At 43.2% G+C, this 26,468-nt stretch overlaps 1 protein-coding gene across 1 annotated transcript in view; it reads left to right on the top strand.

Annotated features, from left to right (window-relative positions):
• LOC124165860 overlaps window positions 1–19,959 on the top strand; it is a 125,838-nt gene extending 105,879 nt beyond the window's left edge. Inside the window, exons 3-10 of the mRNA XM_046543386.1 lie at window positions 2,139–2,522; window positions 2,809–3,044; window positions 3,572–3,772; window positions 5,213–5,459; window positions 8,001–8,256; window positions 16,034–16,323; window positions 18,380–18,748; window positions 19,654–19,959. Coding sequence (XP_046399342.1) covers window positions 2,139–2,522; window positions 2,809–3,044; window positions 3,572–3,772; window positions 5,213–5,459; window positions 8,001–8,256; window positions 16,034–16,323; window positions 18,380–18,748; window positions 19,654–19,959 — 2,289 coding nt within the window. The remainder of the gene's footprint in view (window positions 1–2,138; window positions 2,523–2,808; window positions 3,045–3,571; window positions 3,773–5,212; window positions 5,460–8,000; window positions 8,257–16,033; window positions 16,324–18,379; window positions 18,749–19,653) is intronic.
• Window positions 19,960–26,468: the final 6,509 nt, after the last annotated feature.

Here is a 26,468-nt window from a genome sequence, read left to right as displayed (position 1 = left end):
ATTTGCAGGAGAGAAGTTCAGAATTTCAATGCCGTGAATAGCGATGATTGTCGCTATGCAATTGGACGAGGAATTGGTGTGTGTAAGTAATAGCTCTTTGAAAAAGATATTTTCTGAATGGTTTACGACCAAATCTGTTGTAAATCACTGAAGAAAGGTCGGAGAGAAACCTGACGTCGGAATTACCGTGATCTTAGCTAAGGGCGCCAAGGAGATCACGGCCTGATGATGTCCCATTCGACGGACGAAATCGGTACTCGAAGAAAGAAAAAGAAAGCAAGCAGTTTCTCAAAATCTGTGCCACTGCCGGGAATTGAACCTGGATCCACAGAGTGGGAAGGCAGAACTCTTAACTACCGCACCAACCCGATCAAAAAATTAAACCATCTAAAAACAAATAGAACAAAGAGCCAATGTAGTCTTCATCTCAACTGGCTTTACTTCATAGAACTTAAAACTAATTCATGTTATCAAAGCTCTTTTGAGATTCTGCATTAAAGCTCTTTTATTTTTAGTGAGAATAATTTCTCTGATCGACGAATATAGTAGAGATATAAAGAAATATTTTCAGACCTAATAATTTATAAATTAAAATATTTAAGTAAACCGCCGCTTCAGCCATAATTTTAGATATCACAAAGGAAAAATTGTTTCACAACAATTTGCGCCTATTATGCACCCATTTAATCGGCGTAATCACTTAACCTGTGAGACCTGTGCTAATATTTCCTTTAAACACGGCCTCAATAACCATAGAGTTGCAAGTAACCCAGTGGCTAGAAAACGTGTCTAGAAAACATAACGAAAACGTACTAAGGTATCTTTAGCCTGGCCACCAAATGATAGACCAAGAAAACCTTCCTCGGGTTATAGGGTTTCGGTGAGCTAAATACGTTTTCCTTTCTCCTGAGTCATGGGTGAAAGGAGCCAAAAGTCATAATTTCTTTCCCTAGCGGGCGGGGAAAGTAATTATTGCATTAATTAATTGCTTCTCTATACCTTAGAGACATCCGCGAACATGCGAAAGACTGCATTTTGTGATGAGTAGCTGAATTTGAAGAAAATAATAACAATATCGGAAAATATGGAAATAATATTTCACGAACTATATTTGTTCTCCATAAGTTACATAGTTGGGACAGATATCAACGGAAGTGAGGCCCCAAAAAAATTCATATCGGCAAAAATGTCAAATAACCATTTTAATTTATTCTATTTACAGAAGTATCTATCGTAATGACTATCCATTCTCAAATCTAGCTCAAGGGGAGTTTCTACGTCAGTAGAAAGCGTAACCGTAGTCCTGATTGAGTGAAAACATTCTGCAGCACAGAATTTATTAATACAAAAGCTACAATAATTGCCACGGGTTATTAGTTCCCCTGGAGCAGGATTCAAACCATTATCAGTTTGCTTTTTGAGATACTCACGGACCGCTTCGCTTACTCAGATTTTTTAAAATTTCAATGACATTTTAACTCGGTGCATGATGCTGGAATATTTTTCCATGCACTTTAAGTGTGAGTTTCAGCTCCGTTTACGCGGTAGTAGTGTAAGATATCACGGAAAGCAACAATATGGAATACACTAACGCATGTTTAGAGTATTTCTCACAGACTAATCGGACAAATTGGTGTGAAAAATTCCCATCATCATCATAGGTCAACAATCGTGAGATTATTTGACGCAGCTCTCTATTCCTATCTCCAACACGCTTGCCTTTTCATAGCGATGTCCATTAAGCGATAGATGAAGCCTGTGAAGACGGGACACCGCCAACAATTATGCCTCTTATCACCCGGGGGAGAGGGCAGCAGCTCTTCTTCATATATGAGAAGGTGGAGACCACGGTGGTCAGTACAGTGAGATTCATTTCACTGCAGGCGTGGTAACATTTATTTTAACATGGCGATATGGAAGGGAAGGAGAAACCACCACATTATTATCCCGCGGAGTCACAGCTATTCCAACCTTAAATAATCAGGCATGACGGGATTCTTTCAGGTTAAACATTCCGGAGAAAAACAATTTGAATTTAAAAAAAGAATAAACTTAGGGATTTCTGATAAAATAACTATGTTCTGCCGGACAGTCTGATAGGTAATGATACTAAATGTTAAAATCTTTCCTCCCCCCAGTTGGCAAGGCCCTTGGGACGGAAGAGGGCCAAAGGAAGCGATGGGACCACCAACTGCGACTCCTCCGCCGTGGTAATCCTCGCTCCGGAGGACGACTCCGGGGCCTTCCGCGACCAGCAGCGGCGGAGAGAGTCCAAGGTCCTCCGGCTGTCGGCCTCGGAGCGGTCGGCCCTCCACCGCATCCCGGAGCCGGCTCTGCCCGAGGTGGACCTCGACCTGTCCCCTTGTCCCCCACCGGCAGCGGCGCAAGTGTGCGGGGCGACGCCCTATCAGGGCCACGGCAACAGCAGCTGCGAGTACGACGTGATAAGGACGCTGGCGGAGGGATGCTTCGCCAGGGTAATGCTCGCCAGGCGGAAAAACGGGCAGCCAGTCGCACTAAAGGTAAGTAAAGGATAGTTTTTTTTCTAACATAACCCTCCGAAAGAATCAATAGGCTCGCTCGTGGAGTACATATAACAAATACAAGAAACGTATTTCAGGAAAATGTACACAGAATCATGAAGTTCCTGAGGCATTCCGGTAAATTGTGATGATAAACTTCCCTCCACTTTACCCTCAGAAACGATAAAATAATAGAGATATTATGCCAGACGAATAAGTTTAGGAAATATTATCCATCCCCCGCCCTGCCAATTCCGCTGATCTCCAACCTATTTTCTTCCTCCAGGCGGTGCACGCGGAACTGACTAAACCCAAGGATTTCTACCGGGAGCTGCATTACAGCATCAAACTGGGAACTCACCAGGGCATAGTGACCACGTACGAAAACGCGGCTTTCGTGGTTCGGGGCTCGGCCGTAGTGAGCGGCGGCGGCGCTGCGGATGCCCGCACCCCGCTCACCACATCTATCTCCCGGCACCCATCCGCCAACTCCGGCACCACGTCTGGATACGCCTCCTGCAGGTGAGAGCGCAAATGCCCATTCGACCGCATAATCTGCTGATTTCTCCTCAATAAATCCTGAGTCACGTGATATTTGGCCTCACACGAGTCCAATGACAACAGCGATCACAGAATGTCCACTCGACTGGCATTGTCCAGGACCGAACTTAAGGTACAGACAATTTGACGAATGGCGCAAACTCACTGGTTGATCTCATCATTGGTGCGGCAGTATATACTTATATCTTCCAGAAAGACCCAGTGGCCTTTTAAAAATCGACTTAGCTTATTGTTATGTTTTCATTGCGATCAGCAACAGTTTTCATCAACAACTGCATTTGGTTCTGCGAAAAAAAGCTTTCCATGGTGACATGTAACTCAAAAAAGCCATTTGCAAGTGCAAGTATCGTGTAATTGGGGAAAATATCTTCAGAGGCATTCCAGATGTGGTCCTGGAAACCCTGTAGATGCCAAAATCCTCGAACTAGAAAATTCAAGCTGAATGTGGCTGTGGTTTAGGATGAATGCTATTTTTTCTATTTCTTCAGGTTGGCCAGCCTGGAGCGTCCGACGCCCACCAAGGGGAACGGGGCGGGTCAGCTGAGTCCGCAGGGGGGCCACTCTCCGTCCACGCCCGGGGGCAACTCCATTGGTGGCCCTCCCCTCTTCCCCGTGCCCCTGCCCGCATTCTACGTCATCGCCCAGGAGGTCGCACCACTTGGAGACCTCTCCGCCCACGTGGCACTCTGGTAAGCACGCCTGCCACCAACACTACTTCTTCTTCTTTGACATAAAGTCTCGCAATGTCAACCATTCCACATCATGACTCAATGTTGAATCTAACTCGTTGATTCTGATATCAGACTCAAGTTGTGTTTGAGTAATAGTTCTTATTTTGGAAAATAACCTCAACTCAACTCACTTGAACTATGGTCATTGTGGTAACATTTAGAGGTATAATTTATAAAAAAAATACATTTAACGAAACAATATTCAATCTTGGTATCCTGCTCTTAATATGCCACAATTACTGGAGTGTTATATCACGCGTAGGACTTTTTTTACGCGAGTAATTAGATTTCAGAATCGAGAGGGAATAGAGCCGGATATCTTGGAATTTGGGAACACAATTTGAGTTGGGACGACTTATCAAATGTAAGATCGAACTTTGGGTGTCAAGAGAGTTCTCATAACACTAAATTGGCAACCTATAGTTGATTTCAAATATCTTTGCGACTGGGAGGCAGGGCCTAGGTTTTGGTGGGGGGGGGGGGCACGTGACTTCCTGAAAATCAACCAAGACGCGATAGTTGGAGCCAAACCTCCGGAAAATTCAATCGCTTTCATATCACCACGGTACACGCTTTGTGAGTAAGAGTTAGCTGTGTTGCCAAGTGTTGTGAGGGTTTTCGATTCAGTCGTTCGTTTACATTCACCGACAATGTCTTTTGAGTAAACATGGCAACGCCCGCCTCTCTCTCTCCCCATCCCACATCCATATTGTTGTAGGCCCCACCTTCTGCTGCGACGTCACTCGAAATATTCTGAGCATTCACGAGTGGGCCAGTCGAAACATATTTGAAAAGGATCATACTCCAGGTTAAGTTAGGTTCTACAAACTACATGACCGCAGTTTCGCTAGCACTGCTGCTAGCGTCTTCAGGTCGAAGATTCCGGTCCACGATTTTTGTCCTCGTTGGATAGGGTCTCATTCCCGCCAGTTGTGACTGCTGCTCTTCATTGGTCCGTTTGAATTAGTCTCCTCCAATTGGCATCCAAGTGGTATCCATCGTCTGTATTAAAAGTTGCAATGCAATTGAAATAGCCAGGACTGACACTTTTAATACGGACGATGGATACCACTTGGATGTCAATTGGAGGAGACTAATTCAAACGGACCAATGAGGAGCAGCAGCCACAACTGGCGGGAATGAGCCCCTATCTAACGAGGACAAAAATCGTGACCGGCATCTTCGACCTGAAGACGCTAGCAGCAGTGCTAGCGAAACTGCGGTCATCAAGAAACAACCAGACGCGGGAGCACCAGAAGAATGGAGATTATGGAACCTCGACACCGCGGAAACCTACGCAGTCACTTATCCCACTGGGTGGGAAGCAAACATTCAAGCCACCACACCAACCCAATCCCGTCGCATTTCCTTTGGCACGTAATGCTTTCCCCTTAACAGGTGCAAGGCGCCGCTGTGGCGCCGCGGTGGCGCCGTGAACGGAGCGTCGCCAGGCGTGATCCGCGGCCGACCATCAGTGGCCTCCATCGGTCTGTCTGCAGAGGGCGGGTCGCCCGAAGCGTCCGTCAAGAGGGCCGCCAAGCAGCTGGCCTCGGCGCTCTCATTCATGCACGACGCGGGAGTCGTCCATAGAGACCTCAAACTAGAGAACGTTCTCGTCTTCGCCGCGGACCTATCGCTCGTTAAGGTGAGTCGCAAGTGGTTCACACCACTATAGGGCGGTTATACTCAGGGATGCCGACTTGCAAAAAATATTGGGGGGCCCAAACCGGGGATCTTGCCCCGGGAAATTTTATAAGTAGTGAATTTTAAGTTTTTTAAGCATTTTAGAAGAGCCATATGATCAACATTAGAACCCTGATGACTCGAATCTCGATATCTGGGCATTCCGAGGAAAATCGACAAGCCTGACACATTTTTCCTCCCACCCCCATAACGAATTTTTGAGGGGGCTCAGGCCCCATGGAGTCATCGCCACTGGTTATCCTGCATTTCCGAATGAAAATGACCACATCCGGAGATGTGCTGGATCTTCTAATGAATCCATCAATGGGTCCTGCACAGGATGTAGAAAAATTTTCTCGAAATTTTAACCTTGGATAGCTGAAACCAGTATGAGCCAAAATTATCAATTATGTTTAGGTTGAATACTCATCACATTTAAACTGCAGAAGTTTTACTCCCAGCGCTTCGATTTTCCGCGAGTTTTCCCTAATTCGGGATGCTCTCGATAACTCACGACTTCGAATGCTTTGCCTTTGACTTTGTCCAGAGCATTCTGCAAAAGGGTAAAATCGGAGCGCTTGGCTTAAAATTTCTGTAGTTTAAATGTGATGAGTATTCAACCTAAACATAAATTTCCATTTTGGTTATCTACGAAAAATCGTAGGATTTTCTTTCATCATAATTAAATCTTTCTTTTTTGTAGAAACATTAAATTATGGTTTCGCTAGTAGTAGGACCCGCCCGCTTCTGTGACGGTGCGGGATTCCCCTTCCTTCCCTATCCTATCCCAGGAGGCATCGCGTCGTCGGGCTCCTATCGCAGCGTCGCACAGTGGGGCCAAGCCCTACTTTAGACGACAAAAGTCAAACACTTTACTAACAACCCAAAAATATACGTATACATGTTTTGAGAGACCGCTTTAATGTTATCCAATATTAATTTTTCATTATTTTCGATTTTTTGATTTTTTTTTTTCAATTTTATTACTTTAAGAATGTTAAAAGTAACTTGATTAGTTGTAAAAATAGATTATATATAAAAATTTGAAATAATAAAAATAAAAGTTCACGTCAATAATCCTAGTGGTCAGAAAAAATCTGATATAAAATTTGCAAAATTATTTTAGCAATATCTTTGAAAAAACCTTCATGCTTAATAGAAAAATAAAGATTTGATCTTAAGTTTGCATGTACCATTTTCCAATACACAAAGAAAGAAAATACTACATTGAAGAGGTAGTTGTAACTTTCAAAAATAAAATACAATAGAATATGGTTTATTGCGCGTAGAGTGTGAAAAAGTACTAAATTGGCATTCCGGAATCGAATAAGTACACCTCAGTTGAACGGAAATAACCTTTTCGAGCACTTTATTCACGACATGGTGGGAGCCTCGAGAATGGCATTTCTACATTTCAAAAATCTCAGCCCTTGCGTAGAAAACTTCACCGCTTGTATCTACGTGTAGACAAAATATCTAATGCATGCAAATTTGATTTATTACAAAATAATAATATCTTAATGGGCACTGTTTACATTATAGTTTACCCGTTGCTATGCGGCCATAGCGGCCGGATGGATCCCTTTCGGCTTGTCATGCATAGCTAATCTTTTATCATAAAACTCCTTTTGCAACTCGATGGCAGTTGATTTCTTTTACATTATTTAGCTCATTCTTCAATTAATAATATATCTAAAAATCACGTTACGATTCCGTCCGATTATATAACTTTTCTCTAATTAAATAAAACTTTTCATTGTGAAAAATCAACGACGTTCCATTCATGATAATTAATTTCTCCACGGATTTTTTCTCCAAAATATAGATAGTAAAAGCACATTTATATTTTCCATACTTATTTCATTTGACTGCAAGTTAAAAAAATAAAATCAAAGGGGCCAGTGTACTGTAATCATAGTTTAAAATCGACCGTCCATTTAGGCGTCTGCGACTCCGGGACCAGTGCTTCGCTTTTCTCTCACTTTGACACTTATTTCTACGCGAAGTTGCACACATACCAACCCGTAAAATACACTGTTCTGCAGTTCAAACATCCTATTACCCAACCTTATATTAAAAAAAACCCATTTCAAACTTTCATTTTTGGACTTTTGTCCACTTAAAGTGGGGTTTGGCCCCACTGTGCGGCGCCTCCTTCCTTTTTCCTGCTCTGTCCTCCCCCTTCTGCGGTGCAGAGGTGATAAGCTAACGCTTCCAGACTTCGGCCTAGGAGAGTAACCCCGCGAGCCCGCCCTAGGGTTTCGAATCCATTGTGAATTTTGGTCCCTACTGTAAGTAAATATCCAGGGTTAAAATTTCGTGACATAATTATTCTTCATCTTGCATTGCCATTGATCACATTTCAAATAGTGATTTTAATTGCAATTAATGACAGATTTGGCGGTATACTCGTGATTGAGCCCGATAACATTTTCCCCAACACTGATGATAACAGATATTCCTGCCTCTTCTCTTTCTCGAATTCCTCTCCTGCTTTCGACAGATCTGCGACCTGGGCTCCGCGCGTCGCTCCGGCACCCTGGTGACCAAGGTGCGGACCACGTGGTCGGCGTGGGTGCCGCCCGAGGTGCGGGCCACGCTCGACCGCGAGCACTACGAGTGCCGCCCCGCATCCGACGCCTTCCAGCTGGGCCTGCTCATCTGCACCACTCTCGCCGCCGCAGCCAACGCCAGCGCCGCCGCCGCCGCGGCCGCATCCGCCGCCAGCGCTCCTCCGCCACCGGCGCCACCTACCGCAGGTGAGACACACCCACTGCACCGCGAAATCGCTCCGACTTTGAACTTATATCGTCGGATTTAAACAACGTTCGTGTGTGGAGCCAAGAGTGGGTACTCGAACTTAATATGAGCAAATGCAAGGCGATACATTTATTGCGGAATTCGTCCAGCTATAACCTTGTTAATGCTATGGATGGTATTGGGTAACACAAAGGCAACAGACGAAGAAACAAAACATACGATAACCTCGAACCTCTCATGGGGAACACGTATAAGGAATGAATGACCGTAGGCTTTCCCGGCGTATCGAATCGTGGAAGGTTCTTCGGGTATTCCACCGGGTCAGGTTCTCCTACTCCATCTCGGCCGACGTTTCGACGGACGAGTTGTCCACCGTTGATGCCCTGATGACCATGGACAACTCGTTCGTCGAAAAGTCGGCCGAGATGGACTGGGAAAACCTGACTCGGTGGAATGCCCGAATAACCTTCCACGACATATAAGGAATATTTGTGGCATAGCCCTGAAGAAATTATGATCCGTCAAGCGTTTTGTGGGAATATTTTCGGGTGAGAGAGTAAAAGAAAGGTGCTATTTGTCACACATCCGACCGCACCTTGAATATGCAGCGAGCGTATGGGATCCGGTGCAGAAAGACTTAATTCGCGAACAAGAGAGATATTTTGCACAACGGATAGATATGAAAATTCGTTTCCCCGAACCATAAAGGACTTCTACAAATATTAATCGCTATTTGTTTTGAGCATTTTCTTTTTATATATATAGATAAACGGCTGGTGTCCTAACACCCCCTGCCACACTCCTTTTTAGGCGTCTTGCGGAGTAGTTAGTAGACGTAGAAGTAAATGCATTCTTCAAAGCAACGTGTCCCCACTAACTCATTCATTCGTTCGTTCATTCATCAAGGCAAAGACCAAACTACTGCACAAGAGACATTTTTGAAATAATCTGGACGCAATCCTTATGCGAATGAATCCTTTGGCGAATGAATGTAAGTAACGATTTTTGCTAAAAACAATTTTAGTTTTTTTTTACCTCAACGAAGTTAAATTTTGTTTCCCATCAGAAAAGAATCGCAAGAATCCATTCCTTTTCTTTTTTAAACAATAAAAATTAGCCTGAGCTGCCATTATTGAGCGTGTATCGAAAATATTTTAATGAAAATTAAAATATTTAATTGGTATTCACACCGGTAGTGTTTTAATTTTATGAATTAAAATTCATGTCATATATGATTCTAATGGTTTCAATCCCCGTTGAATGTGTGTGTGGGTTACCATTCGCTTTGTCCTTATAAGGCGTTTGTCAAGGATTTCAATATCAGTAAACACGATTGCAGAACTGAGTTCCCGATTTTGACTCTACCCATATATGACGAGTGACGATGACGATAAGTGACGAGTTATCATGGCAACGTTAACCTGCAGAGGCGGCTAACTACGCCGCCAATATGTAAAAGCGAACGTCGTTAAGCATTTGTATTCCCTTAGAATATGATAATTAACACAAAAAACCGCCTAAATTATCGTCACTAACGCGTTATTTCCTACTCACTAGCAACTAAAAAGTATTTATTTGGAAATGTATGTCATTGTTAACAACCTGATGAAATTTAAACAGTGTATTTTAACATAACAGGTAGCCTGATTGTGAAGTGAATATAACTTCTCTAGTAATTATAGAGACCACCTGAGCCGTTGACAATTTAAATATCTTGCATTTGAGGTAAGGGGATCTTAACTAAAGTTTACTACCCAGAACCACAAGTAACCAACAAGCCGTGAGTAGCACGAAACTGTAAAAATTTCACCTCTGGATATACCCAAATTTGAATCCGGAACCACCCAGTGTTAAGTGCAACGATTTATATCGAGACTGCGACATAAAATTGACAGCATTTGTATTTGTTAAAATTATGAGATCGTTGTCACATTCCTAACGAACCGGCAATGTGCAGAATTAGTCAAATGCATTCAGTGTGATAGAAAAAAGTCCTCCGCCATGAAAGCAAGACAGACGAATTATCTGATTTTATTAATACTAAGGGGAACCGCCAATAGCAACTTAGAAGCTGCGGCGCTGCAAATCACAAAATGCAAAACACTCTCAATAATGCTTTCGCGTCATTTTGTTGTATTTTTGCCTTGAAATATTTTCCCAAAAAATTAAATCGACAGTTTTCAAACTGAATTGTTTCCATTTATTTAGATTTGATCGATGACAAAAAGTTTACAAAATAAGAATTTACATGATGCTTCGAAGCAATTTAACAATTCACTCCTTCAAGTAAGACCAACAGATAAGTAGCTACTTGTAGCAGATGAAAGAGGTTACAAGGAGAAGCATCGGGAAACTGAAGGAACTAGCTTGGTAAAAAGAAAATTGAGGGTTGAATTATATCAGTCTTAAGATTACAGTGATATGATTAAATAATCTACATGACATGCATCGCCGAACACGAACATCATTGTCCATTAATTAAATAAAAATTTTCCTTTATGGACGCTTTTTTACTTCGAAACTTAACCACTCGTTCAGATGTATAGCTGATTCATCAGGTCGAATACATCAGGTAGTTCGGATATAGTTACTGATCTTTAGTTAATTACAAACGAGATTTTGTTACATGTCTGTGTACGATACTTATGGCGAAACTCGTAGTTCATTTTTGCAATTTAAAGAGTGTAGAGCATGGAAAAGTTATACTTAACGCGTTCATCGTGTTGTTCCACCACATCTAGCATAATACAAGAGCGCCATTGTCCATGTTTCGCCTCCTTTCTGTCTTATTTGCAGTTGGCTCTTGTTGTAAATCCCAACCGATGTGGGTCCAAACTCGACTCTGCGCTAATGAAGGTTTGATAAGGCAATAAATCAGAATGTTTGCCGTGTCGTAAAGGGGAGGTCGCACGCGTGATAAGGAGTGGCGTGGGAAGGAATGAAACGGAGAGACACTCGCGACGTGTCCTTCTTCCACACCTTCTGCGTCTTTAATGCCCGTCTAGATCCCATCCTATTAAAAAAATAACGAAAATAACTCCCTCCTTCCAATTCCTAGAGCAGTTTCACGGCTCCCCCGCCTCCTTCCTTCCGCCATCACCCTGGCATCCGTTCAGTCTTCGCGATGGAGACTAATTCCTTCCGGTGGCGCACCTGTGGTCGACCGTCAACCATCTACGCCTCCCAAGGGCGGAGAACAAGATGGCGGCCCGAGACGAGCACAATCTGGGGTACCCGACAGGGCTGTCAACATTGCGGTTTGCCATTTCCCTCAATGTGCTTGGGGAGGCCTAGTCTGTGTTTACGAATTTGGGCCCAGATTCGGATGACGTCAAGATTAACTATCCAAATAGAGGCATTGTTTGGAAGTTCAATAAAAGACCACCTTCGGCGCGCTTGTGACGGCTAACTGAGAGTCCTCTGGATGACCTTTCTGAGAACTAGGCACTCGATAACCAAGTCAGTTATCATAAAGCAATCTAGAGGACTCTGGGGTCGCTTAAAGGTTTCCTCTACAAGGAAACGATACATTTCCATCACGAGCAATGAATGGCTCATTGAACGATTCACTTTTAAATCCAAAAACTCTGGTTAATGAATGTGGTTATTTTCATGAAACTCCCATGAGCTCGAGAGATGGCCATTTTCTAATCTGACAAACTTGAAGTGACCTGCTTTTCATGACATCATTCACAAGCTGACCGCGGGAGGCGTCCATTTGTAAATCCCACTTGGACCACAGGTAGAAACAAGAGTTTTCATATATCAGGGAAAATCATCGTTTTCTTCAGATTGCTATTGATAATTAATACGGTTTTTTTTTCAAAACAATTGAATTTGCTCTCTTCCAGCCACCTGATGCCAAAATATTTATGGTCTGCCTCTTATGAGATTTTAAATGCAAAATGGTTGAGACATGGCATAACTTACAATTAGTAAATTACAGTGGGAAAAAAACGATTTTGTCAATCGGATGTCTTCATAGTAATGTTTTATTATAAGTACTGCAGCCATTATTTCGAAATTTGATGAATCGGTACTACTTAATTAAAAATCAATTTGTTTAAAGACTGATATTAAAGAAACAGCTTAGAAAGGAAGTGGGAAGTATGTCTATTTCAGCAGGCATTTTTCGGGTATCTACATCTACATAATACCCTGCGAGCGACCTCTAGGGTTTTTGGCAGGGAGCTGCGTAGATAATTGGTACAAAAATGTCGCTCGCAAAATATTAATATTGTCACTATCAGGTGTTTTCCTACACATGATATCGCCGCGAAAACCTGAGACCAACATACATGAATGTTTTTTTAGTGTGACCTACGGAAAAGAGTCGAAAAAATAGAGACGGAATAATTAATATGGTTGCGCCCAAAGCGTATGCATCGCTGCGAAAACATAAATCACTCTGCTTCGTTACAATCAATTGCTATATTTTAGATTTATGATTCTGCCATTCCGAATGCAAGTTACGAAGTGTGAAAAGGTTTAAAAGGTTTTAGCGGTTCTATCCTGCGAAGCAACTGAGTAACCTCGTGTCATTCTATTAGTTGTACTTATCTGTTCCTTCTGAATTTGAAAATGCTTCCAATGTACTCAAGATGCATTCGCGTAAAGTACTATTTCAAACATGAATTAGTCATATATTTCCATTCCATTATGACATTAGTTATCCACTTCAATCAATGATCGCTCGAATATGAAACTCTTTTCTACAATATTGCATAAAAGTTGCATTTAACATATCGAACACATCTATTTTTCACTGCACTTTGTCCGTTATCGAATTGACATAGATAATGACTTCGATGAGGACTTTTTACTCTAACTTTCAAATTGTTAGCACTTTTTTATATTAAATTCCTCACTTTAAATCCGATAAAATCGTTCACAAAAAAACTATTACGCCAATTGAAAATACGTTTCTAATTTTCACCGAACTACTGACAACGAGAGAACAAAATTGTAAACATCTTACGGTGTACTTCCTTCACATAACTACATGCTCAATTTTGATCATATCTTCACTCTAATTCAGTAAACAAGGCAGGCAAAATTGGCCCGGATAAATGGTGAGGATATTATTTGCTCAGAAGGAAGACTACAAAATTTTTCATGACTTTATCATGCAATCGTGTAATTTACACTGTCGATGGCTATCACAAAGGGGCAAAGTTGCAGACCCCTGTTACGCCGGTCTGAATGTAAGCGGAAGAACTATAGAACATGCTCGATTGGATGAACTTAATGACTACTTTTTCCCCGAAATCCATTCCGAATTGAGAAGAGAAACGTTCGTGACAGGCAGGACACATTGTCTGCTGCTCTCATGGCGAGACTCTCTAAATGGGATCGAGCGAAAAGATTCGTCTGGGATTCCTTCGGCTCGCACTCCGATGCTCAAATGTTCTCGACTGTTTTCCGGGTCGCGCTAATTAATGAAGGCGTTCGGAAATGGAACTTCGGCTTTGAGAGCGACGGCCTGGCGTTGTCCATACAAAATGAAATTCTCCCTCTATAGCGCCCAATCGAAGAATGGCCCCTACTTCACTCTACTACAGAGAGGAAGAGGAAACTGTGACCTCAATACGCTGGACAGGATTTGATCCCGAAATTATGGCCCCCTTCGAAAAATATTCCGAAAATGTCACATGATCGAGCCACCGACTTGCGGCAAGCCATAATTGAGTTCATTTTGCACTCTTTTTTGCCTTCAAGCTCACGGTTAGACGCCCTTTAGGTGCAAGTAAATACGGAGTGGGACGTTGAGGGAAATGTTTTTCCAGCCCATATTCCCTTGATAGGACACACACCTCCTCATTGGATCGGGCTTTATAGTGACGAACTGCACGCTCAAAAACGCTCAAAAAATACTACCTACCAACTTGAAATTTTCAGTGTGTATATTTTTTCTTTCAGCGTTGAGTTTTTCGGGGTTACTACCGCGTAGATTCATATCTGCAGACGAGAGTTTCGCCGGCATTGCAGCAGGCTTCTTCAGATCAATAAAGTGGAGATCCGCGGTATCGCCCGTCTCTTACAGACCCCGTCGGAGGCCGGTGTCTTCTCATTGGCTGGTTCAGGAGGCCCGGGTGGCTTCTCATTGGTCGGCACCTCCCGGCTCTGTCCTGTCTCTCCGGGTTTACTCTTGAGGACTCTTCTCCATGTGTTAATGTGTTAGGGATGTGCTGGTATCCGTCCTCCCTATTGAGGGTGTCCGGTGTCTTCATTATCTCTATAGCTTCCCCAATGATCCGTGGGAAGTATCTCTTTTCATCGGAAATGACTCTTGCATTGTCATAGTCGGGATTGTGATTCGGCCCACTCCATGTGTGCTCAGCTATGACCGAGAGGCGCAGCTGTTGGTTACTCGAGGCTCTTTGGTGTTCTTGGAGTCGACCTGTCGTTTGCAGAGATGAATCTACGCGGTAGTAACCCCGAAAACCTCAACGCTGAATCCTCACCACACCGCGAAAGCCTACACAATACCTACACACCGCGAAAACCTACATTCGGATACAAGCGATGGATTCTCCGTATCATTGCTTCCTGGCTCCAGCACCGAGAATTCTACGTTGCATGGAGACCGGCGGTTCCCAGGAATCGGCGCATAAAGGCTGGAGTACAGCAGGGCAGCATGCTGTCCCCCATTCTGTTGAACACCTACACAAGGATTTTCATATGGTAGCTCTCTGCTAAGCTAAAAGTCACCTTGTGCATCAACCGGGTTGCAGGGATGGTGAATCAACCTCCAGATAAAGGGGTTAGCTGCGATATAAATGAGTTTACTCGTCGGATAAGCAGTCGTGGACAAATAGCGCGTCTACCTGAGGGACCATTGGTTCATTCTCGTGAAAGGGCTGGTCATTTAAACGAAAACCTATGAACATGCCATGACTTGGCAACCAGAGGCCACCAACGGTTATGCCTCTCCTCACCCCCGAATAGAGGGCAGCAGCTCTCGTGCGTGTAATGTAAGTGCCTATTTCACCTAAAGGTCCTCGAGAAGTATCGCAATGCAATTATAAGGGCACATTTCATTTCATATGAATATCATATTTGAGATGGATCACCGATGTGCTAGTGTAGGTAAAAAAATCAGTTCCATTAGTCTACGTGGTAGCTTAGTGGATATCAACAGAAGTACCTCGGATCCAACAGACTCCATTTTTTTAAATTTACTTTCGTTATCTTCCGAGTCTCTTTACACGAAAAAAATATTGCAGGAGGTGGACTGAACGCAAATTGACATTTTCTATGCCATGTTATTTAAATTAAATCGTCAATATTTGGTATACATGCGTTGCAGTGGACTCTACGTGTTTGATTACGCAAAGCACACGCGAAATTTACTTAAACCTCATTATGCATTGCTTACCCGATCATGAGCCATGTGGCTGTGATTTTCACGCATCACATCTTTAGAATTCTACATTTATGCAAACAGCTAGTTGGCCAGTTCATTGAAAATAAATTCTGATTGTAACGTTTGATATTTAAATACCGTTATTTAATGTTGTTAGGGAGTTGTTGATGGAAGGGTAGGCGAATTTGTTGAGGAGAAAAGGGAAAGTGGCTTAACGGAGTGAGACAAAAAAGAAAACTTTAATTTGAAGAAAATAAAGGCAGTTTTTAAGAAAAAAAAAGCAATCATACAATGTTACGAGGTTAAACTAATCGTTTGCTCTGGCTGGGTAGCTCACACATTAAAATGTTCACTCAAATGAATGACTCAAATGAACCAATGACTGAAACTGTTCCCTTCTGCGAATACAGGCGCCACAAAGGCAGCGGAGGTGCCCCCAGCGGCCGCGCCCGGAGGTTCGTCGTGGTGGTGGGCTCGACGGAGCCGCAACAATCGCAGCAGCAACAACAACAATAACAAAGCGGAGGCGACCAAGGGCTGTCGGCGTGGCTCAGTTCCGAGGAACGCCGCTCTTCAGCAGCACCGTGCTTCCGTTACGGCCGCGCCGGCGCCACTTGAGGTGCAGCCGTGGTCCGTGGCCGAACCAGCAGACCCAGAGTACAGCTCATTCATCCGGTGGCAGAGGAGGCGAACTACCAAGGTGGGTGGAAATTAGCCATTTTCACTCGAAATAGCGAGTGCTGGTGTCGCTCACTGTATCACCCGCTACGACAATTTCTCGTTATTTGAGAACTATCATCGCCGCCAATATCGTAATGTTCTCGTCATATAGAGGTCCTGAAGATTACCGTTGCATTGATTTAACTTATAAATTCTCGTTATTTTGGAAGCGCTGAGCATAGATATGGGAGTCGTGCGCGCCGTAGCGTCCGAAACCGGCTGGGATCTGCAACAAAGAGGCATGCCAAATTTAGGTCGCAGGTTTCCTTTGCTTCGCCACTGGCAATGTCAAAGCAAAGGAAACCTTTAACGAAACTCTCGCTAGTCTCTTTGTTGCGTATCCTAGCTACGTTTGGCCGCGACAGCTTGCACTTCTTCCCCATCCCTGCAGAGTGAAATTCTTGCTATATTGAGACCCTGCCTGTGACCAATATATCACTAGCTGTAACGAATCATCGATTTATTAGGTTAAAATTTCGCCATTCATTGAACAACATATGAGATGTGATCGGTGTGTTGGCTAGGGTGTTTCCTTTCCACACTTTGGGTCTAGGTTCAAATTCCGTCCGTGGTAGAGATTTTTTAGAAGTCTCTGGACCCCTGCTTGAGTGTTTAGTGGAGAACACTAAGGGCCGGATTTATAATGTCTAGTACGCGTTAACCGGAACATGATACATGGGCGTACCCAGCGAGGGGCAGGAGGGGGCAGCTGCCCCCACCTAGAAGCAGAAATAAGGATGTCTTTAAGGACGATAATATTTTTTCAAGCAAATAATTTTTGAAAACTATATAAGAGCTTTTACAGTTTCCTTTAAATTTTGGTTTAATTCACCTTTCCTATGCTTAAATCTTAACTTTAACTTGATCAACCATGGCTTGCCCCCCCCCCCCCTAGTTCTGATCCTGAGTACGCCCTTGATATAATAGTGTCGTAACCTTAACTGAAAAGTATTTTAAAGTTAAAGTTGTGAAAAGTAGTTCAGGATAACGGTTAGTTTAACAGGTGACTCCAAGTGGAAGATATCGTTAACTCTGATTTTTATGCTCCGAAAAAAAACTTAAGTAGGCATTATAAAACCGGCCCCCAGGGTTCAATCCTCCGTCCGTCGCATGGGACGTTAAGTGCAAGCCTCTCGTTAAGAGCAAGCGGTCGCCTGGATTTTCTCCGCTCTACCTTACCATTCCCTAGTGGCGTTGATGTCTTGAGCTGCTGGTCGCCTCCTATAAATACCATACAATGCCTTTGAATGGCCAAAGTGGCGACGAATGAATTTCAGGCATGACGTTAGACGTCAAGATTAATTATCCAAATAGAGAGGCATTGTTTGGAATTTCAATAAAAGACTGCCTTCGGCGCGCAAGTGACGGCTAACTGAGAGTCCTCTGGATGACCTTTCTGAGAAATAGGTACTCGATAACCTCGTCAGTAATCATAAAGCTTTCTTGAGGACTCTGGGATCGCTTAAAGGTCTCCTCTACAAGGAAACTAATCATTTCCATCACGAGCAATGAATGGCTCATTGAGCGATTCATTTTTAAATCCAAAAACTCTCCGAATGTGGTCATTTCCATGAAACTCCCATGAGGAGAGTCGTACACGCTATTCCAGGGATAGCGTGTACGACTCTCGCCCGAATAGGTTTTTTTACTTCTCAGTGCATTGGTATGGATGAAATTCCGATGATCTAGTCACAGTCTTGTCATCAAATCATCATGCCATCCTGCTGGACCCACTATGGTTTGTCGAGGGTTTGGGTGTAAATAGCTTTTTTCCTTTGGTCCACTCAAAAAGGAGTCCTCTAATCGATCTGGCTTGAATGAATACCCATTTTTTAGATGCACTACCAACTGGGTGGGGTATTTATGCTTGGGGTTACCACATGAGTGTGAAAATAGTATCTTGCAAGAGAGCTGAGGGGAACCAACGTAAGGATAGTTAACCGATGATGTAGGCGACCTTCTGGCTATCTCTATCCAGCCAACGTTTCCAGCTCAAAGCGAAGGAAACCGAACCCTTGCATATTTTTTGTTTTCAGATCCCAGCCAGGTTCCGCCGCTACAGCGCGCGGTTCCTGAGACTGGCGCGGCGTCTCCTGGACCCGGATCCCGAGTCTCGATCTCCGGTCTCCGAGGTGTACAAGTACCTGGAGGATCCATGGCTGGACCGCGCCTATTACCCAGCATCCCCTCTGCCCAACTCGGCCGCCTCGTCCACCACGCAGGCGACGCAGTCCGTCCAGAGGCCGCTGGTCAGGCCGCCGGACAACCTCAGGCGGGCGTCCGTGGACAACCGCTCGGCCAGATCGCGATGCGGCAACGCCTCGCCACGCCTGGCGGGCGACGCGCTCTTCGGGACGGGCGACCTCGCGGCGAACAACGCGGGGAAGTTCCTCACGGTGCCGCAGGTAATCAAATAATGTGTACAGTTGCTGCCGGTACATTGGACCACTGGTAAAGATGGCCAGCCGCTTATTTTGGACGAGTCTCAAAGAATAGAATCCAGCATAGTAAAACCACTTGTCTGTTTCCACACACTTTTATTTAAATCGACCATGGTTTCGGCAACTTGAAAATGGCACGAGTTGCCGAAACCATGGTCGGTTTAAATAAAAGCGTGTGGAAACAGACAAGTGGTTTAAATAAGCTGAATATCAAAGATTTCCACCGTATCACGCCGAACACTGCATCTTTTTAATGGAATCCAATAAGGAAGTTATCTAGAGCTTTCTGGGGTCAACTGGAACAAAAGCTGTCCAAATTAATACCATTTGTGCAATTTTACGAGAATATATGCAATCTTTTAAACTCTATACAACCGATTTTGTTCACATTCCCTCTCGATTCAATAAATATTAGCTACTTCTCTTCTTCTATTGTCTCTCTTGCCACTGGAACACATTCATGCATTAATTTCACATAATTACCGCTGAAACAGTTCGATTTGTTGGTGAGCGCATCTTTTTTCTTCCCCAACGACACTGTTAATTTTTTCAGGCTTGTAAACCGTGTGTCGTAACATTCACTTCAACCAAAACGTCCCCATAGTTAACAAAAAGTTACATGTCTAAATATTATATAAAGTGGTAGAATGAATACTATACATGGATGCGAAATTTCCAAGTACTTTAAACGTCTTACCCTGCAATTATTTATAACAAATTTTGATGGCATGAATGTTGACATCGGTAGATATGAAGGTTCAAATCAGGATCTAATAGGGTGTGGGTCAAAGGCATGAGATACTTGGAACGAAGTTTTACGTCGAACGTCTGAATTGTGTTCTGAATTGTCTCAATCTCCCGCAACGTAGGTGACTGGCGTGGCGGTTGGCTCCAGAGACGCCGACGACGACGAGGAGGAAGAGTTCTACGAGTTCGAGGACGACTGCTGGGACATGGACGCCAACGAGGAGGATGAGGAGGAGGATGAGGAGGAGCTGGACCCGAGCAGGCGGAAGCTGCGTCGGCTGCTGGCGGCGTGCGGCGTGGAGGGCGGCGCGGACCGCTACGCGCAGGCGCAGAAGAGGCTGTGGTCGTGGGTGCTGGAGAGCCAGCCGGGGGCGGACGGGGGCGAGGAGTGGTGCGAGGAGGGGGGCGGGGGCGGCGGGGGGCGCTGAATCGGAAGGCCCCTCATCGAATCCTTCGCCGAGCGCCCTGTCCCACCGGGGCAGGGCCTCTTCCTCGTGCCCACCCGACGACGCCTCCCCCCGGGCAACCCGCCACGCGGCCGCTGCCGCTGCGACGCAGTGGGCCGCCGCCAATTCGAGGGCCGCGCCCAAACCTGCCCGCCCGGACTCCGTCTGCGCATGTACATTAAGAACATATGCATAATCATCGTCATTGTTTCCCTTCTCGCGCCCGTTTGTCGCCACAGCCTGAGTTCAATCGACGGTCCCTGGATGGAGCGGTGATGGTCAAAATAAGTGTCTGTGCGCCAAGGTCTTTGTTTTTTTAAAAGCGAGAATATAGCTGTTGGTATGAGACATGTAGATTATGCGATAATCCACCGTTTTCGCAATCACCAGGCAGACTTGGACAGCTCGTCATGTTGGAGATTGATTTTACTTTGGTAGTCCCACAAGGAAGCGTGATAGGCACACATAAGTGTTAGGCGTACTCGTACTGTCGGTGATTGCTACCAAGTGGTCTTTCACGGAAATGCATCATGTGAAGGTGACGTCTCGTTGATACTTCGCGAGGCATCATTACAGTTCTAAAAGGTGGTCAAGGCTTGCGTGCTGTTGACAATATAGTGTCAAGAAGTATTTGCGTGGATTTTTTATGAAGGCTGTTTTTCACGATTGCTTTTGGGGAAAATATTAGAGTATTTTCTCAGGGTAAGAGTTCTGTGCCAGCCGTCAACGTAAACTTTTGTGATTGGCGAAGGGTGTCTAAACAGATCTCTTTTTGGTCTCGTCCTCTGGCTGATGGACTGCTGCTCACTACCACAACAGGATGATATGCCTCGACTGTAGTCTTCCGAAGGACCGGTGCTGTATTTTGGGCATAGGTAAAACAAGGGAAATGATATTTCGGCGAACAGCGCAACGTGAGTGCCTCTAAAATCTTATCAAGAAATTGGGCCCGTTTTTTTATAAAAATTGAGGAAGAGCGTGCATGAGGGGCCTGTATAAAACTTTAGGTATATTTTCTCAGCGGACCATTCAAGGGCCCGGATTGAGTACTCATCCGAGCCTGTGTTTTTACTCACCTCTGCCTTAAGTCTTGAGAATGAAGTAGATATCGCTTCAGCTCGAATTCGAGCGATTTTATTCACCTTTTCACGGAAAGAGCTCGAAGAAAGGGAATACTGTAAGTCACAGATCAGCTTAAGCCTGGCCTTTTATGGCGCCTAGAGAGCTTCAACAGTTCGATAATACACCATCCAGGATTGCATCGGTAATCAAAATGGAGGTTTTCCTAGTAATTGGCTGATTATTAAAAGTATAGTTTTGGATACGGGGGGTCGGTAATTCTTTTGGATATTTTGTTGCTCTCCGAAAAAAAAAAACACGCTAAGTTTCCATTGGTGACAAAAAATTGAGACTTGATTGGAATATTTATCTCAACATAATGTCCACTAAAGGCAACTTACTGAAAATTACCCCGCTATCAGTATTCTGAGACCAGTCTCATAAAAACGAAAATATTTCGAATTTTCCCGAGACTTTTTCGCAAAAGCTGGGAAGAGAGCGTGGCCACTGGCAACAATTGAAGTCTCCGAGACTTCATGCGTAGCACAATCACACTCGCAGTCTCTGAGAGTGGTCTTACTCCCATTTTCACCTGAGAGTCGACTTTCGAGACTCAGTCTCGAGACTTTTAGTCTCCTGTGGACTCGTGGCATAAGATTTATATTTGAGAGATTAAATCTGAACGTAGCAATCTCTGGACTAGTCTGGCATTCTAGGCATGCAAGGTGCAGTGGGAATTGTGCGAAAACATGCTTTATTAAAAACCTCACAACCAAATAATGAAAGGAGTCTTAAAAAATAGCTCGCGCACGAGAAAAATAAACACAACAGCCAGATGTATTTCTAACACCGACCGTAATTGTGGCCATTTGATGAATTTACAAATGAACTCTTTGCGCTCTTGATTGAGGAATAAACATTTGACTATTTTGCACCTTCAAGCCCATTATCCCTCGTATTCCAAACCCTCAGTTATTTGTGTCAACAAGGATACTTATATAATTCCTTCTTACAAACTTTTAAACCGGTTCAGTAACAATGGAAGGTACCCAAGGATCGCGTTCAACCTAAGCATTATGGCGGAAAATGACATTTTTTTAGGCCAATGTGTTTTCTCAAGCGTCCAATGAGACTAGAAATTTACTAATACTTTATTCTGACTCAAACTCACTCGTTTATCATGTTGGTATGAAGAGACATAACTCGAATACCGAAGTTAGCTTATAATATGGTCCACGGTTGATAAGTGGAGTCCCAACTTGTCAAATTGAGTCGCCAAATAGCAAGATGTCCGCGGCCGCCGCCGTCTCACGTTTTTTAAATGAAACATCTCGCGTGAAAATACTTCCACGTGTGAAATTGTGCTCCAGAATGCTAGTTTTTGACGAGCACGGGACAATGAGTGACAAAAGTTTAGGTAAATGTATTATTTTGTAAATTTTAAAACTGAAAGTTGCCATATTTACGCTAAATTAAGTGAATTGAGTCATAGTCAGTTTCAAAAATAGAACCCTCACTAGAACTCAAAATGGGTCTGAGATCTGAAACACCGAAGTAGAGTAAGGACTCGAGATTTAGGCAAATATTGGAGTAAGGTAGTTAGTTTTCGAAATATAATCGATAAGAAGGAACTGGTAAACGCCTACACATATGCAACCCGATATTCAACTACATCGCAACGCAATAAATGGCAACATTGACACGGAGACTCTTCCACTTCGTTGCTAGGCTCGAGGTTGAGCGGTGTTGCCATCATTAATGCGGCATTTTTGTATCGCGAGTCGCATAAATTAAAACGTTTTACTGACACATCCTATCGGCAACACTTCGAAAACTAACGTCCATTGGACGCTTGAGCATGGACACCTTGGTATTTAAATTTCGTTCCCTGCCAAACTGCGAAGTTTGAACGCGCTCTTGAGCTGAACATTACGGCACCTTTATTAGTAAGCAGAACTTAGCCATACCATTCAACAAAACCATTAGCACAATCTTCTCTTTCACGGTTAGTGTGTGCAAATAATAACCGAGAAATTCGAAACAGTTCTCACTTGCCAAATTCAATTACGAAGTCGAAAATGCCATAAACCAGCGCCCGTGCACCATTATCCAACGCGTATCTTGATGCAGATCATTCCTTGAGTATCCTCAGAATTTCAGCTTCTACTGAAAATGCAACCACTTATTAGCATGCAATATTGCACCATTTCAGGGAATATGAGAGATGGTTTCAATGCGGCAAGGTGGATAGCTTTTTTAAGATCTCATGAATGCACGATTATCCATTGAATCCACAGTTCATATCAAAAATAAGTTTACCCCACATTTTTAATCTTAGCTTTGTACTATAATCGAGCAATTTTTAATAACTCAAAAGATGAAAAAAAATATTTGGGACGAGAGTGATACTATTTATTATATGCATTATTATTATTATTCCAAACGTATCACACGACTTTTTAAACTGAAAGGTCCGGGACTATTTACTAGCTGGACATTTTTATAGGCCCAGCTATTCTATGCTGCAATTCATATCCCTGCTTTTGTGTACTTTTCGAAAGTGTATGTTGTAATTGAAGGACTTAGCGAGGAACTGTCCGTGATAATAATTATGATAATAATAATAGGAAATTTCTAAGAGTGGAGTTAACGTCGATTAAATTAGTTCAATTGAATCGATAGAAAGCGTTAAATCATTCGGTAGTGTTGAACGAAGGGATGATATTTTATTAGGGCTGACCTTTGAATCAGCAAAATAAAGAACGCGACAACATGTCTTTCCGTATAATATGAGAATTATTTTCGGAAAACACGACGTCTTCCACGATAAACAATGCATTGGAATTGGAGAAAAAACTGAAGGTCAAATTTGGCACGATGTAGATGGCGATAATAACGACGGAATAAAGTTAGACGCTATTAGGAGACGTGTCATGTGAATGGTGTGTGGTAGTTTTAAAATTGAGGGATCTTAATGATTGATGAAGAAAGTGTTGTTCAGTGAAATATATTTGAAAATGTTTACCAAAGAAAAAACATATACATGATAAAAATATCGCGATGCAAAAAATTTGATGTCGAAAACCATTGAAGAGTTTTAAGTACGAGTGATATATTTTTATAACTTAGAGCATGGGTTCCACATCAGGTCTATCATTTCATTATTAATCTTAAATGTTTACTTTACTTCGCAGAGTCCAATTTCTGATCTACTCTGGATGAAAGAGGATTTTATAGAATTTTTTCAGCCATTGGCGGCATAATCTTCAAATATGTCACAGACTCATTGAATCAAAGAGTGGTCAATGAGATTCAAGGTGCTGAAGGCTGTTATATCCTCCGAGGTTTCTGGATGGGGCTTTCGCTATGCCTCTAAACGTTAACGTGAAGCCCGCCATTTTGATATACCACGGATGAAGCAGAATACACAGCACTGAACTGTAAACAATGGAATGCTGACACGTGAAACCAAAAAATTGCGCATTTGCCCATCTTGAGAATCACCTCTGAAATTGCATTTCATTTGAATGCATGGGAAATCGCGCAACTTCGAATTTTTTCCCAGATCGTGCATTTCGGATGAGGTTGCCCCTAGGCAATTAAAGTCCCAAAACACAGTTTTTCACCAAAAATGCGCCCACTATTCTTTCAATCGAATTTGAGCATTTATTATTTAAAACAATTGATGGGAGATAGCCAAGTTTGTAGGTCCGTGATGTGTTCAACAACTTCCGTTCGCCCACGCCGGTCATGGCAACCAGCATTATATCGTTTTCAGTTCAGTGATACTCAGAATCTTCCGACAAATGTGGGTAAGAAATCCAATTTTTCTCTAGCGACAGTTCGGCAATCCCTTATCAGCACAAAAACGTGAAGAAATTTATTTTGACGCGTAGCCATTCCAAGATATAAAAACGCCCATATTTATAATTGCTAGCCAAAGCTAATCACTATCCGAAGCGCACCTTCTGAATGCTTTGGTAGCCTTGTGCCATGGAAAAATTTACGATTTAGTTCCTACACATGCTTACGAGAAACAAAAAAGCGCGTTCGGTCACTATGGCGGTAAACAGGATTCATCTGGCTTCACTTTAATGCACTCCAGAAATCTCTTACGAGTCTATCCGGCTCCCCGAAAAATAGCGCCGTAGTTTTCTTGAGGAAACATCTGTGCATAATGATAAGGGCCTTTTCAAAATCGCCAATTCTCAAGTTAACTTGATACATAGTACACCTGATGACGTAGGAAACGATCTCATAATTACAAGTCACGAACAACCTCCGACGGAGGAGACATCCGGCGGTCATCGCCGAATTAATCATTTTGGCACTTTCGGTACAATTGGAATTTCGATTCTCATTTTTTCGCAACTCGGCCGTGGCCGCTAGAGATCTGTTCCGAGGGAAATATTTCGTTAATTGGGTCCATTCAGGCGCACCTTTGCTAAGTGAGAGGTCATGACGGCATGGAACTGAGAAGAGTGACGTCACCGATAAATCGCCATTTCATTGACCGTAAAAACACTACGCTCACTTCCGATCACACCGGAGCAGAAGGAAGGAAAACAATTGAGAGTCATGCTGCGTACTGTTACGGAATCCCGCGCATTCGGAACGCTCTCACACAGTGATCGTGACATCATGAGCCACTGACCACAAGCGCGGCTGAATGTACCCATTGTCATAATAAGAGGTTGTTGTCCTGCGTAATCAATTAGACTAGACATCAAATCAGCTTGATTTCTGGCCCTTCCAATAACACGATGAATCAATGTTTTCCCAAGCGCTGGCACACATAATTTTATCCCGAATTTTTCAATAGGTTTAGGAAAGCGAGGGAACTCTTTTGTGTTGGAAAACAGCCCACCCGTAACCGTCACGCGTGACCATCAAACAATTCATTTCTCCGCATGGATTCCATGCAATGCTGGTGCCCCTTCTTTCTGGAAAAGTAACGAAGGTGGTGTCTTCTATAGTGAGGTGTAAATGTGTCCAAGTAAAGTGTCCGTATAATTTGAGTGATTACTGAGAACCGTTCCACACTCAACTCCATAGACAAAAATAATCGTTGGACTGAGGTATATATAGGCGTCTCTTGGTGGTGGTTTTTTTGTAATTGAAAAAAGCAAGCCTTTGAGGGAGACCAAACCGTGGAAACTAGATTTTAAGGTGATGTAATATACTTATATAAATACCAACTGAACGTCATTTACGTGATATATACATATAAACATGCTAAAGAAGCCAAATATATAATGTTGATACATTGATATGCAAAATTTATTTTATGACATGTAAACAGTGTGTATAATAAAGATTAATATGATAATTAATCGTGTAAATATTTTTGTCTGTATATTTCCTGAGAAATCAACCTGCCCTTTTTTGAAACCCTTTCAGCGCTATTGTAGATAAAATTTAATTTTTTTCTC

Source organism: Ischnura elegans, chromosome 9 (assembly GCF_921293095.1).
Source record: "Ischnura elegans chromosome 9, ioIscEleg1.1, whole genome shotgun sequence".
Lineage (NCBI taxonomy): Eukaryota > Metazoa > Arthropoda > Insecta > Odonata > Coenagrionidae > Ischnura > Ischnura elegans.
This window is presented reverse-complemented; position numbering and strand designations above follow the sequence as displayed.